The sequence below is a fragment of the Oncorhynchus tshawytscha genome, linkage group LG24 (assembly GCF_018296145.1).
Source record: "Oncorhynchus tshawytscha isolate Ot180627B linkage group LG24, Otsh_v2.0, whole genome shotgun sequence".
Taxonomy (NCBI): Eukaryota; Metazoa; Chordata; class Actinopteri; order Salmoniformes; family Salmonidae; genus Oncorhynchus; species Oncorhynchus tshawytscha.
This window is the reverse complement of record NC_056452.1, coordinates 6792208-6806844: the sequence shown is the minus strand read 5'-3', so window position 1 is coordinate 6806844 and position 14637 is coordinate 6792208. Positions and strand designations below refer to the sequence as shown.

Below are 14637 nucleotides of genomic sequence, written 5' to 3'. Positions count from 1 at the left end.
AACTAAAGCTACTGAAACAGATGTCATTTTGCTATATTTTTGGGGGGGAGAACATTGTTTACATCCATGAGCTAGCTAGCTTTGTGATCAGCACTGTAAGTGCGCGAGACAACTTTACCAGCATCATAGCATGTGTATCGATGAATCGTTGTGAGATATGAAATACGAGTGAGTGTAATCAATGTATAATAACTACGTAAAAAATGTATGAACACGTTCAATTATTATGTGACGTGCAGTCATATTCAGGTCCCGATTGGTCAACAAGCATATCTGACACGTTAAATAGTGTTAATTTTTGGGGAACACGCAAAGACCCAAACGGCGTTCCTTATATATCATGGTTGAGAATGAAACGACTTAACAAATGAACAACAAAACAGCTCAGTAAGTGAAAGAAACAGACTGATCATTTTTTGCTGGTAATGGGGACATAAATAAATGGTCAGTGTGGTGTGTGTAACCTTTATTTAACTAGGCAAGTCAGTTAAAAATAAATCCTTATTTACAATGAGAGCTCGGACAACGCTGGGCCAATTGTGGGCCGCTAATATTTTAAACATTGTTTTTCTTTGGCAAGGAAAATATCAGATACCGTATCAGCCAAAAATGTAATATCGGTGCATCACTATTAATGTTTACATATTTTGCACTACTCCTCATCTCATGTATACACTGTATTCTTCTGTATTTTAGTCTATGCCGCTCCGCAATTGATCGTCCAAATATTTAGATATTCTTAACTCCATTCCTTTACTTTAAATGTGTGTATATTGTTATGAAATTGTTAGATATTACTGCACTGTTGGAGCTAGAAACACAAGCATTTTGCTACACCAGCAATAACATCTGCCAAACGTGTATGTGACCAATAAAATTTGATTTGAAAATTGGCCTAGCCAATTACTTCTTATCAGTACTTAACTTGACAGAAATAGGTTCCGGTACTCAGTTTGGGTGCTGGTACTGTTTATATTTAGGTCCAGGAGTTCCACAATACATTTTAGATAATATTGTATAAGAGGAACAAGAGTTCAAGCAGAAGAAAATTTGAGGTGCCAGTACTCAGCTCCAGCCCAAGTCAAGCACAGCTTCTTATTCCCTGCGCAAATAGCCTAAAGCTGTCTCTGTCCTGAGCTCCCTGGCACAGGAAAGTCTGAGGGCCCAGAATATTTTACACGTTGCAAGTTCGCCGGACCCAAGTTAATAGTTGATACCCTACGTTTCAAGCTCGTTGCACAGGCCATGAATAGCCAAGGTGATTTATAGGATATTTTTAAACCAGGATATTTTCTACCTGCATGCTGCAATGTTATTTGTTGGCTTTATGTAGGCTATTTTTAAAACAGTTGGCAATGGCAACAGAAGGTAGTTTATGTATGTATCATTTTAATTTAGATAAACATTTTGATTAACCACATGACAATGATTGAGATGTGAAGACAAATTAAATGAAAACCATTACTGACATGCAGATCGGTAGAAATGGTAAGATAAATTGGCATTTCACACGAGAAAGGTTGCAGACTCCTCATGTAGCCTATTACCGGCAACTTCAGGAGAGTAACGAAAACCAGCAGGAGAATAATTGGGTCAGGTTACGGTTTTCTACTGACCTAGACCTTTGGTGCCCTCGAGACATTTGCCTTATTTCAAACAAGTTCAATGCATATAGTTGATTTTATTAAGACATATAGGGTGTGTATTTGGAAAAATACACATTTAACCTTTTGGGTAGGGGGCAGTATTTTCATGTCCGGATGAAAAGAGCGGCCAAATTAACTGCCTTGTTCAGGGGCAGAACGACAGAATTTTCAATCTTGCAACCTTAGAGTTAACTAGTCCAACGCACTAAACACTTGCCTCCCATTGCACTGCACGAGGAGCCTGCCTGTTACGCTAATGCAGTAAGAAGCCAAGGTAAGTTGCTAGCTAGCATTAAACTTAATCAATCATAATCACTAATTATAACTACACATGGTTGATGATATTACTAGTTTGTCTAGCTTGTCCTGCGTTACATGTAATCGATGCAGTGCGCATTCGCGAAAAAGGACTGTTGTTTCTCCAACGTGTACCTAACCATAAACGTCAATGCCTTTCTTAAAATCAATACACAGAAGTATATATTTTTTTAAACCTGCATATTTAGCTAAAATAAATCCAGATTAGCAGGCAATATTAACCAGGTGAAATTGTGTCACTTCTCTTGCGTTCATTGCACGCAGAGTCAGGGTATAGGCAACAGTTTGGGCCGCCTGGCTCATTCCGAATTAATTTGCCAGAATTTTACATAATTATGACATAACATTGAAGGTTGTGCAATGTAACAGGAATATTAAGACTGATGGATGCCACCCGTTAGATAAAATACAGAACGGTTCTGTATTTCACTGAAAGAATAAATGTTTTCTTTTCGAGTTTCCAGATTTGACCATATTAATGACCTAAAGGATTGTATTTCTGTGTGTTATTATGTTCTAATTAAGTCTATGATTTGATAGAGCAGTCCGAGCGATGGTGGGCACCAGCAGGCTCATAAGCATTCATTCAAACAGCACTTGTGCGTTTTGCCAGCAGCTCCGCTGTTTATGAATTCAAGCCTATCAACTCCCTAGATTAGGCTGGTGTAACGATGTGAAATGGCTAGCTAGTTAGCGGGGTGCACGCTAATAGCGTTTCAAACGTCACTCGCTCTGAGACTTGGAGTGGTTGTTCCCTTTGCTCTGCATGGGTAACACTGCTTTGAGGGTGGCTGTTGTTGATGTGTTCCTGGTTCGAGCCCAGGTAGGAACGAGGAGAGGGACGGAAGCTATACTGTTACATTGGCAATACTAAAGTGCCTATAAGAACATCCAATAGTCAAAGGTATATGAAATACAAATGGTAAGACAGAAATAGTCTTATAATAACTACACCTAAAACCTCTTGCCTGGGAATATTGAAGACTCATGTTAAAAGGAACCACCAGCTTTCATATGTTCTCATGTTCTGAGCAAGGAACTTAAACGTTAGCTTTCTTACATGGCACATATTGCACTTTTACTTTCTTCTCCAACACTTTGTTTTTGCATTATTTAAACCAAATTGAACATGTTTCATTATTTACTTGAGGCTAAATTGATTTTATTGATGTATTATATTACGTTAAAATAAGTGTTCATTCAGTATTGTTGTAATTGTCATTATTACAAATACATTTTTTCAAAAATATATATATATTTTAAATCGGCCGATTAACCGGTATTTGCTTTTTTTTGGCCCTCCAATAATCGGTATCGGCGTTGAAAAATTATAATCGGCCGACCTCTACATGAAATGGTAAAGAGCACTAACCAGTCCAGGACTGCTGATTTTGTTGACAGTGGATCTTGTCACATTGACCTATATTGTAGAGACAAGTTCCGATACCTCTTAGTTCAAGCCAACGTCTGTTTACCATGCTTATGATTCGTCCCAGTATTAATTCGAAAGAGGTTCAGTTTGTGGTTTTCTTTGAATACTAGCAGGCCTGTCTCCTGGTTGTGTATTTGTATTTTCTGTATATTTTAGCGTAATGGCCTACATGGCTGAGGGCTGCCCATATTGAGAGATCAGTGTTTCTGAGGCAAGAATCGCATTACATCACATGCATTACATTGGCCTAATAGTGAATATAAAGTAGGGCTGGGAATTGCCCGGGACCCCTCGATACGATATCACGATACTTAGGTGCCGATACTATGTATTGTGATTCTAAATGTATTACAATTTGGTACTGTGATTTAATTGCAATTTGGTGTTCCAAGTACATTGGTCACCATATATATATGTCTGCTGTAGAGGAGTACAAGAGAGAGCCTTGAGAAAACAAAAGTGTTAAACAAATTGTCTCCCCATTTTAAAAAAAAGAGGGCGAGCATGTTTCGAAGGAAAATATTGCTGTTTTGGTGCAGGTACAGCCAACTAGCACAGAAATATTGATATTGATCAAAACTATACGATATCCCCCCCATCACTAATAGAAAGTGTATAAATCGGTTTGAGGTTGCAGTTCTGCTTTCGAAGAATAAATTCTATCCATTCTAGGGAACTAGAAGACCTTAAGTCAGTTAGCCCTAATCCAGTTCATGTTTTAGCTTTATACACGGGCCTAGTGCATAAAATGTGTACAAATTTTTCTAATAATCAAGCCAACTAAGTTGGCTGAGGCCATGGCTTGCAGCGCATGCTGTTGCTCAGCATTACTGTGCAGTTTTCTAGTATCTCCCCCCCTTGTGTACCGTTTCCCATCCTGTTCGACACATCTGGATTTGTTTAGCTCCAGTGAGTTCCTCCCCAACATGAACCCACAGCCGGAGTTACATAACCCCTTCTCTTTATGATTGCAGCTCTCCAGCTGAATTTGATCCTCTTCGCACCCCACACCCTCTGCCTAGTGCTGCTGTTATCCATGCACAGGCTCTTATTCACGCTTCCTCTGAAGATAGGAGTTAACTTCTTAAGGTATAGGGGGCAGCATTTTCACTTTTGGATAAATAGCGTGCCCAATTTCAACTTCCTGCTACTCATGCCAAGAATATATGATATGCATATTATTAGTAGATTTGGATAGAAAACACTGAAGTTTCTAAAACTGTTTGAATCATGTCTGTGAGTATAACAGAACTTATGTAGCAGGCAAAACCCCGAGGACTAACCATTCAGATTTTTTTTTTTTAGGTCTCTGCCTGTTAATTTGGGCATGTTTTTCATCTGGACAGTTGATGACAATTCTCCCAGATCCGGGAGCGGTAGTTCCAACCCACCGTTCCTAGGCCATCAGTGAAAATAAGAATGTGTTATTAACCGACTTGCCTAGTTAAAGATTAAATAAAAAGGTGTAAAAAAAAAAAAACATCTAAAAAAATCTGCTAAATCTGCTTCCAAAATTACCGGTTTCCGATTATGAAAACTTGAAATCGGCCATTCCGATTAATCGGTCAACCTCTAATTTCAAGAGCAAAGATTATAGGCCAGGCAAATCCTAAATCTGGAATTTCAAAGCCAGTTACATTGTGGATTTCCACTCTTCCCCTCTAATCAAGGACTGATTAAGACCAGGGACACCAGGTGGGTGCAATTAATTAGACTTAACCCCCGATATAGACCGAAACCCAACCAAAAACCATGGAGCAGATAGGGCTGGGCGGTATACCGTATTCATCCACAGACAGGTTTGGGTTATTACTTTACCTTCTATAACAGTATTTGAATGTTTGGTTTGTTAAAATGTGATACGCCGTGTGTAAGATCCATTTTTATAGTTTACGCCGCTACTTGAGTCCTCTCCCCACACCACTTTCCACAAAGACCTAGCCCCACCTCATCCCTCAAGGAGCGCATTTGTTGTTCCTCGACCTCGAGACACTTGCGTTCAGTCAGCATGGCCAATGCAACAATGTTGATGACAATGACGTGGTTTTCACTTTGCTTCTTAATATAAATCCACTAGCATTCTACAATTACACAATTAGTGTGTTTCTTAGATCTGCAAATGGATAGTTTATTTTCTTGGGAAGTTGGGCCTAAATGTACCGAGTCAGAGCAAACGTAGCGAGCTATATACAGCCTGATAATACCAGTAATGATATAGACCAAAATCAGCATGTTATTTGTGCAACATTATCTTCTAAATCAAAGAGGAATACGTGAAGCATGAATGCCACACGAAGTAGCAAAAATAACATTCAATGTCACCAAAAGACTATAGAGTCCCCTAGGAAACGCATCAACACTTTGGTTCCTACCCTGTCACAATAACTCCTCCCTGGCATTTTCATTCGCTGTCATGTCAAACACTGTATTCAAAGTGCCAACTATTATATTCTAACTACAGAATTAGAATAATCATTCTATTTCCATGATTCCGACAGTTCACACAAGTGGTTTGCTCTAAATCGCAAGTCAAATTGCGATTGCAAAAAGATAAGGCCTAGATTGTTTGCCCATATAGTGCAGCCCTACATGTATGGCAGTGTGGAAATTCTCTCGAGTGAGTGTAGGAAACACAAATGTATGAAAAAGCTGAAAATTATTTTTCATTGAACTGAACAGTATGAAAAAAATCAGAATGGAGAAAGACCCATTGAAATCACTAAGAATGTATGTGTTGCCACCCTATGGTCACACACACTACTCAAAGCAAATGTACAACTTTTATTCAAGAAACATAAAATATAGTATAAAAAACTAACATTTGTTATATATTATGATATGTTTTGGCCATATCACTCAGCCCAAGGAGCACACAAAAATATGCAGAAAGAGCAACTGTCAAGCAGTGAACCAAATTCATTTGGGTGGGGGTTAGGCTATAGGTCTGTTACGCTAAAACAAAACCACCACTGAAACCTCACCATGTAGAAAAGGCTTAGGCTATAGGTTTGGGAGATGTCAACCTATCCTATCGCGATTATGTATCCATAAAGCATTGTGATATATGATCGTATTGCCTCCTATTGGTCAACCCACAAAATGTTTTTTTTATTTGTTTTTAAATCCAAAACTACTATAATGCGAAATCGAATCATGACGAAAAATCATGTTGAAAGCCTGGGCAGAGGCTTAATGCAAGCAAATATTTTCTAATATTCATTTCTGGCGAAGGAGCTTCAGGATGGAACAGGTTTGTGTGCGTGTGGCGCGCACATGATTGAGCAGTGATTGTCTGATGAGGAACGGGATGTCTTAACATAGTGAGTTAGGTTATACGTTATCGGCTAGACAGAAGCAGTCTAGTCTTCAGAACTGAATAATAATTGCTTTATAAAACAGTAAATAAATAATGTTCTCTCTCTCAAAGCTGTGATTGCCTATTCCTAGGCTTCCCTAGGCTAGGCCTAGTAGGAGGATGGGTAATTGGCTATTAGGTTTTCAACCTCGCATGGAGGGTTTCCCTGGCCTGCATAAATAGTTAATTTCTTAATAAGCAAACTTGATTAAACTTGTCATTAGATGTTTCTATAGGCTATTGTTTGTTCGCTCTCATTCCCCTGGCTACTTTACATTTTTAGGATATTCAAACAAATGAGAAGGAACCCTGTTACATTAATTATTTGATTGAGAGAAAGCAATGCTTAAAACGATGAAAGCTTAGCCTATAGTAGAGCCCAAAGTCATATTCATAGCCTATCAGAGAGAGAAATAGGGAATATAGGCTAAAAATGTTTTTTTTTTTTTTTTTTTTTTACAGCAAGACAGTTAAGGAGTTTCGGTTATACATTTTTTTTTTTTTAATGAACAGGTTCAGGATATAGCCTAAAGGCCCATGTATCCGACAGAGAATGTCGCAAACAGAGACACAGGCAGCGAGAAAGAGATTCCGACTAGGCATTTTGTGCTACTATTTTGGTGGAATCCTCCACTCCACCTGGCTTACATTCCACTCTTGCATTCTGTATATAACATGTATTGAAATATGCTATAGCAAATAGGAATAGACAAATTACTCTGATTTTAACGTGCTGCCCTTCTGTGCGCTGTGAGACTGCTCTTCACTGTGTGGAGCCAGTATAGTTCAAATAGGCTAAACCAGGGGTATTCAACTCTTCCCTTACGAGGTCCGGAGCCTGCTGGTTTTCTGCTCTATCCAATAATTGCACCGACCTGGTCTAAATTAGTCCCTGATTAGAGGAGAACAATCAACAAATGCAGTGGAACTGGCTTCGATGTTCAGAATTGAGTTTGAAGGGGCTAAAGCACTGTCTGGTCACATATTGATGACGTCAACATGCTATCGCACTAAGTTAGTCTACTTCCCATCCCAGGTACAACAAAGCTCTAGCCAAACTGCAAACCCTTTAGGATAAAAATCAAATTCATTTGCTATAAATGGGGTTACCAAACAGTTCAAGTAGAACAATTTATCATGTAGTGAAGTCTGTACATCACTCTTTCCCCATCCAGACAAAGAATCAGCCATGTAAATCTCTGATGGTGCCAATAACTCAGGCTTCTCTCTGTATGGATACAAACATATTTAGGCCAAAAGTCCAAAAGGAACAGGAAGGGGCTGTAAAATAACTTCTCTGCTTTGTTAATCATCTACCAAACGCCAAACAAGTCACCAAGTCCATTAATGCCGCTGACCCAACTGGCAGTCTATTTTCACTCAAAAACATTAAGCAGAAATGAGGCACTCTGGCTTGCGCCTCGCGTGGAATACATTTGAAAGCCCCCGCTGAGAAAAACACAAGAGAAAGTGGAAATGTGAAAATTATACCCTTTGCATGAAGTCACATTTCCGCCTTGGTTTTATCTAAATCAAAACATGTATTCTGTATGTGCTCTCTGTTCTCTCTCTGCATATAAACAGTACATTCAGCTCTAGCCTTGGTTGTGGAAGTACAGCACTGTGGACGGGGACTTAATAGATTCACACAGTGTACTCAGTCTCTCCAGTAACTACAGCATCACACCACAACCACACTACAACACACAATCACACCACACTACAACACCAGCTCTTCCAAGCAACTGGCGTTATCGCCCCCTTCCTGGAGTTTGATCCTTCCATTCAGGGAGATGGGGCATCTCTAATTGCCATTAGCACCTGTTAGCCCAAATAGAAGATTTTTAGTTTATCTGCACAGAGCAGCCTTCTAGGTGAAAGCTGGGGACCCTTTGTACCGTGTAGATTAAGTTCCCATTATCCTGAGTAGAATAGTTAGGGGAACACCATCTCTATGTTAGTCCCACTTTGTCCCTTTCTGCCAGGCAACAAACATCAAGAAGATTACATGATTTGGTTGACGAAAAGCTCTTTCAGGCTGTGATGCTGCTTGAGCCAAAGAAAAGGGGCATGGTAAGTCCCTTCTGCTCAATACACTGATGGTCACAAGGTGCAAAAAGAGTTTGTTTTTCAAAAGACCCATATGGCCTTCAGCTTGGCATATGAACGCTCATCACTTCAGTCTCACCATTTTCTAAACCTTTATATAATGGAACGTCACTTGGGGTCCTCATGTCACAACGGTGCGTCCTGTGGTACTTACATTTTGATGTGCCGCTGCTCAATGTCCACTCTGGTCAGCACCTCCTCCTCCAGGTCGGTGTCCCCTCCCGAGCTGCTCTCCGTCACGTCCGAGTCGAAGTTGCTCTCAGCTACGTGCAGGTTGGCCGTGCCGCTGAGGTAGAGGCGCTCCAACTCTGTGGGGATGGAGCCGCTCTTCAAGAACCTGCCCAGGCTGTCCCTGGCTCCCAAGGAGTGCCGGCCCGGGCGCCATGTGGCGGTGGTGTCCCCCTTGCGCGTTGTGGTGGCGGGAGGCAGCATGCTGAGGGATGAGTCCAGAAATCCCCCCAGCTGCTGCTTAACGTGGCGCTCCACCTGCTTGGCCTGCACCACCTGTAGCCGCTTGCGTAGCCGCCGCATCCGGCCCTCGATCTCACCCTGGCGGCTGCGGTTGAGCAGAGTGCGCTCCTTCACCTGGGCGTCCAGGCTGCAGAGGGTGGAGGAGGGGGACTGGGGTGCCGGAGAGCAGACTGGGGACCCCTGCTGGCTTCTGCCTGCCCTATCCCAGTCAGTCACAGGCAGCATCAGCTGATTTGAGGGTGTGTCCGGCTGATTTGAGGGTGTATCAGGCGCCACAAAGTGAGCTGGTTGCTGCTGGAGGCCATTTCCTCCTGCGCTGTGAGAAACCCCCAGGGAATGCTTTTGCTTGACGGGTCCCTTTAAGATGGCGCCCGTGAAGGCCTTGGAGTCCAGTGGAGGCGTTAGAGGCTGAGATTCAGCGCTGGCGGAGGGTTTGCTCCTGTTCGCCACCACGGAGCCCGCTGCGCCGGACATGGCCAGCTTCTTGGCTAGGCCATTGATGGCCGCCACGGCTTGGCCACCGCCGTTGCTGCTCATGAGGCTCTTCAGTTGTCCTCCGGACAGCTCCAGAGTCTGCCGCTTACTCAGCAGGAAGTCTCCCCCGCCGTTGAAAAGCGAGCTGGGCAGGATGCCGTGACTCTTCAGCACAGACTGCTTGATGAGGACTCCTTGCAGTTTAATAGACTCCTTGGTAGAGGGGACGGGGGTCACATCGGAGCACAGGTAGGAAGCTACCAGCGGCTGGAGCTTGCCCAGGGTTGAGGCCGGGGACTGCTGATGCTGCTGGGTCGGCTGCTCCTGGTTCCCGCTGCAAAAGTTGTGGGAGTGTTCGTCGGCGGCGGAGACCTTGCATTTGCCGGTGCCGCTGCTGTTGTGGATGAGGATGTTGCTTGTGTTGCCGTTCTCTGTGCTGCCCGGGGAGAGACTGGAGGACTGGGCAGCCAGTTTGAAGCGGATGTGGTGAGCGTCGGCTGGGGCGTCGGTGAGAGCGGGCGCCATCGCAGCCATGCAGTGCAGAGAGACGGACTCCGCGGCCTGCTCCACACCACCCGCTTACTGCCCTGCCAGAGGACAGCCTGGGTGGTCAAGAAGAGACAAAGTCAGACACTAGTACCACACCGTAAAGGTGTGATAGACAGCAGACACACCCAATCCTGGTCGGTGACCAACAAACCTGCCTCAAGTAACCACAGGTGGACTAACACCTCAAAATGCTACAATGATTAACATAATTTACTCTAAGGCAAATTAGAGATGTTGTGCTTCACTTGATAAATCTAACAAATTATATAAGATAAAAGCATTTACTTAGAGAAGTTGAGAAAACAAGGAGTATGTAGTCTGCTTTAAATTGGCCTATTAATTTACAAAAAGCATGCAATTGGAACCTCTAATTGCATATTAAATAGCAACCTTCATGTTGATAAGCATAGCATACTGCCTAAGACCTAACAGACCATAGTCAGGGTGGTAAGTATGGTGTTGCCTGAAAACAGGATTAAACAAATAATATTAACATGTATCTGTTTTTTAAATTTAAATTAGGCCTTTAGTTAGGGCAGAGTCAATATTAAGAATATCCAGCAGGCTAGACTACTTCGATCTAATAAAAAACATTCAGGCAAGTAGATTTATGAGCCCATTTCTTTGTGATTGAACTTGCTTGACTAGCCTACATGGTTAACATGTAGGAAATAATGAAAACAATGTGGTCAACAGCAAGAAACTAGCCTAGCGGAACCTCAGGCTAATAAATCCTACAGCTAACTGCACCTGTGCTTGTGTGAACAAGTTGGCCTTCGTCATTTAGGACTACTCCCCAGGCTCCTCCTCAAATAATTATCTGTGCCCTGTGACCATTGAATTCAAGGATAGTCGGATGATAAGGAGGGAAAGCAAAGCAGCCAATGCAAATTATTCAAACCCTACTAAGTCAGATGCAGCAGGGTTTGGAGGTGTAAAGCAGGTGGATTTAGCACAATAGCCCAAAGCACATGACATTCTGACTTCCTGTGTGAAATTCTCAGACACACAAGTATCCACATTTCCTAAATCATATGTAGGCTACTAGATAATGTTCACAAGGTACAGCCTGGCTCGTGGTGCAATCAGTGTGTATGGTTAATGCCGATTTTATGGGGGACGTTTATTATTGGATTGGTATTTAATTCCGGTAAACATGCGAATCTGGTCCAAATTCGATCTATGGAATCTAGCTAGACAGAATCCACAATGATAAAAGGCGTTCTGCTTCTTCCCTGTATCATCTGTCAGGCGATATGAATGGGGGGCTCAGTATTCCACCGCAGTTTCTTGTCAGCGCGCACAAACGCCATGTTGTATTTCCGAGGGAGATTCAATGCAATTCATCCACATTAAACCGCCTATTCAGCGCTGATAAATCCAATAAACGTGTCCCTATCAAAAGGCTTGACGTTGAAAATGTCAATCTAATTATTACGTTGACATTATTCATGCATTGGCTACTGTTTTCGATATATCAAATTTCCCTTTATTTTCCATGACGCCTTGGTAAAGGATTTGTTCGCACAATGCCCCCTACAAATGTTTACGTTTATTGTTTTTGTCTTCAAATTCACGTGTCCAGTTACTGATTCGAACGTAATGCATCTCAACAAATTATTTAGCTAGCTCGCTCCAAGTCGTGTGTATTAAATTATTATGTATCTTATTCTAAATGGCAGCGTTAACGTTTGCTAACCGTGCAGCCAAATGTTGGCTAACGTTAAATCAATAAGCACACAACTGTAGCGGCCTAGCTAGCTAACGTTATATTGTAACGTAAAACGTTCAAAACGTTTGAAAAGCAATAGCAAAAACATTTCACAGTGTATCTTAGTTCATAAGGTTATAGTTTAAAAAAAATTAAATACAATGACTATTCTAGACATGCACATTATTCTGGCAATGCAATTTGTTCTCTAAAATAAGCCACATGCAAACCACGCTTTGCTTGACAATGTGTGATTGCTAAATCATTTTAATAGTCTACTTGAATTAGGTACATTTTTGTCGAATGCTAAACCGGACAAGTTAGTCGGAGTAAAGACTAATCAGTCTTGTTAGCTAGCTAACAAAGAAAAAGGAGGAACCTACCACGTGACGAGGCGCACTATCCGAGTGAATTTCGGCAACAATCCCCCGCAGTTTTTGAAGGAAATGTAAACGGATACCACAACAAAACACGATTTGGATCGATTAATCAGCCATTCCCCTTTCTAAAAATGCAATCCTTTTTTATTTAAGACCCCGTTTCAAGCGCTCCAGATTCGTTCCGGAACCAAGCAATGGGCGAATCAACTAACGTAGCAAGCTACACCTTGCTTGCTAACTAACGTTAACGCGCTAAAGTTAGCTAGCTAGCGCGCCTCGCTACTAGTAATAGCAAGTAAGTGTAAAAATGGTCCTTTCTGGTCAAAAATACTTCTGTTAATTATTTTACAACAATCCTTTGTCGCAAACTCCGTTCCCCACACCCTAAGGTGTTTGAGAAGGCCAGTTTTTCTGGTGTTTGAGAAGAGCCTATTTTCTCGTTTTAGGGAGAGACGCTCAGAAAATGGCGGCTTGCTCCTCTCCCTCTGATTTGAGTCTGACAAACAGTGGTGGTGGTGTGTGAATTCTGGTAGGCGGGAGACATTTCTCATTCTCGCCGCTAGACTGAAGGGCAGACAAGAGACTACATGAAATGCCCAAACGTGCCATAAGAGGGGGCTTCTTAAAGCATTTCTCTGTATGTGCATGTAAAAAGTGTCCCACAAACAAAAACCTGAACAAAAGGGTAAAAGCCTCCCCTGACACTGTATCAAAATTGTACTTGCTACACTCACAATAACATCTGCTAACCATGTGTATGTGACCAATAAAATTTTAGTTGAATTATTTCTATAATATCTGTAGTGCTCATGGAATGGCACACCACGAGAACAACCTTTACCTAAATTATTTTGTATAATTTGTCATGAGACAAACAAGAGTTATACTAGGGCTAGGCTATTCATACATCTGATGTACCAATACACACAATGGACTGTGGAAGGATGTACAGCAATACGCTGCTAGAACCAAGTGCACCACAGATGTATACATCCTCCTTACAGATAAGATAACTGTCTAAATTGGCATTGGAAATGTCTGCTACATTGGCAGTGTGATGCAATAGTGGGTGCTTGTTTTGCTCCCTGGTGGGTGAAGATTTAATTTTATGCCCAATGAAGGGGTTTACCACAGAAGTGTCAAACTCATTCCACGGAGGGCCGAGTGTCTGCGGGTTTTAGTTTTATTCCTTTCAATTAAAACCTAGACAACGAGGGGAGTTCCTTACTAATTAGTGACCTTGATTGATGAATTAATACAAGGGTGGAGCGAAAACCCACAGACACTCAGCCCTCTGTAGAATGAGTTTGACAGTTGTTTATAAGACGTACAATCTCCACCCACCCAGGCGATGCAAAATGAATTAGTGCAATTGCTTCTGCTTTGGTTACTCAAACGCTACGCTCCCAGTGGACCAGACATGTTACTCTCCTGGGGTGTGTTCACAGAACGGTTTATGACAAAACAGTGTGCAATGTTGAATTCAACAGAAACGGTACTGTACGACCAGTTAAAAAAAAATATTATGGTGGCCCTGAGGACAATTACTGTGGTGTGCTGCACGAGTTTTGCAATTCCAAAATGATCACAGCCATATTGATCAGGCCACACCCACCAAACAGGAGCAAATGTACCTCAAAGGCTGTTGAAGAACAGTGCACACTGTTTTGGGGAAACGTGCCGTTCAAACCATCACACAACATAGCTAACATTGACACAAACTAAAATGCACACCTGGGGTGTATACATTACCCTGAACAAAAACACGTTTCTATTGGAAAAATTCAGGTAGGTCCCTCCCCGTTCCGTTTGCTTGTGTTTGGTTCTTTAAACGGTAAATTGTTCCTTTGCGAGACTTAATGAACACACCCCAGGTTTGTCAGTGGGTTGGTCCCTGTTCAACTAGACATTTGACACAATGTGCCACTTTACAGCAAAGTATTATTACACAGACTTTTCTAAAATATAGGTATCCAGGTTGGTTCTTAAATCATCTAAGTAACTTCATTGAGGTACAACATTTTAAAAACATTTGGATGATTTGGATATGAAGTGCGAAAATGCTAATATAGGTACTATTGACTTGGACCGTATTTGTGGCACAAATGCATAAAAGTTAGCATTTGAAAGTGGCCAGATAAACAAAACCAAAGCATGGATTGTGGTCATATCTTGTCCATAGACTGCTTACA

General features: G+C 41.9%; 1 protein-coding gene across 3 annotated transcripts in view; it reads right to left on the bottom strand.

Moving 5' to 3' along the window:
- The window catches only part of kansl1a (KAT8 regulatory NSL complex subunit 1a), a 60414-nt gene that overhangs the window by 38842 nt on the left and 6935 nt on the right, over positions 1 to 14637 (bottom strand). The window contains exons 1-2 of one of the 3 annotated variants that reach the window (XM_024387039.2): positions 12449 to 13094; positions 9015 to 10407 (exon numbers count right to left, since the gene is read on the bottom strand). In XM_024387039.2, the coding sequence (XP_024242807.1) occupies positions 9015 to 10339 (1325 nt within the window). In that variant the 5' untranslated portion in view covers positions 10340 to 10407; positions 12449 to 13094. Of the gene's footprint in view, positions 1 to 9014; positions 10408 to 12448; positions 13095 to 14637 lie in introns of those variants that run through there. The other 2 variants (XM_024387037.2, XM_024387038.1) reach the window with 2 other exon arrangements.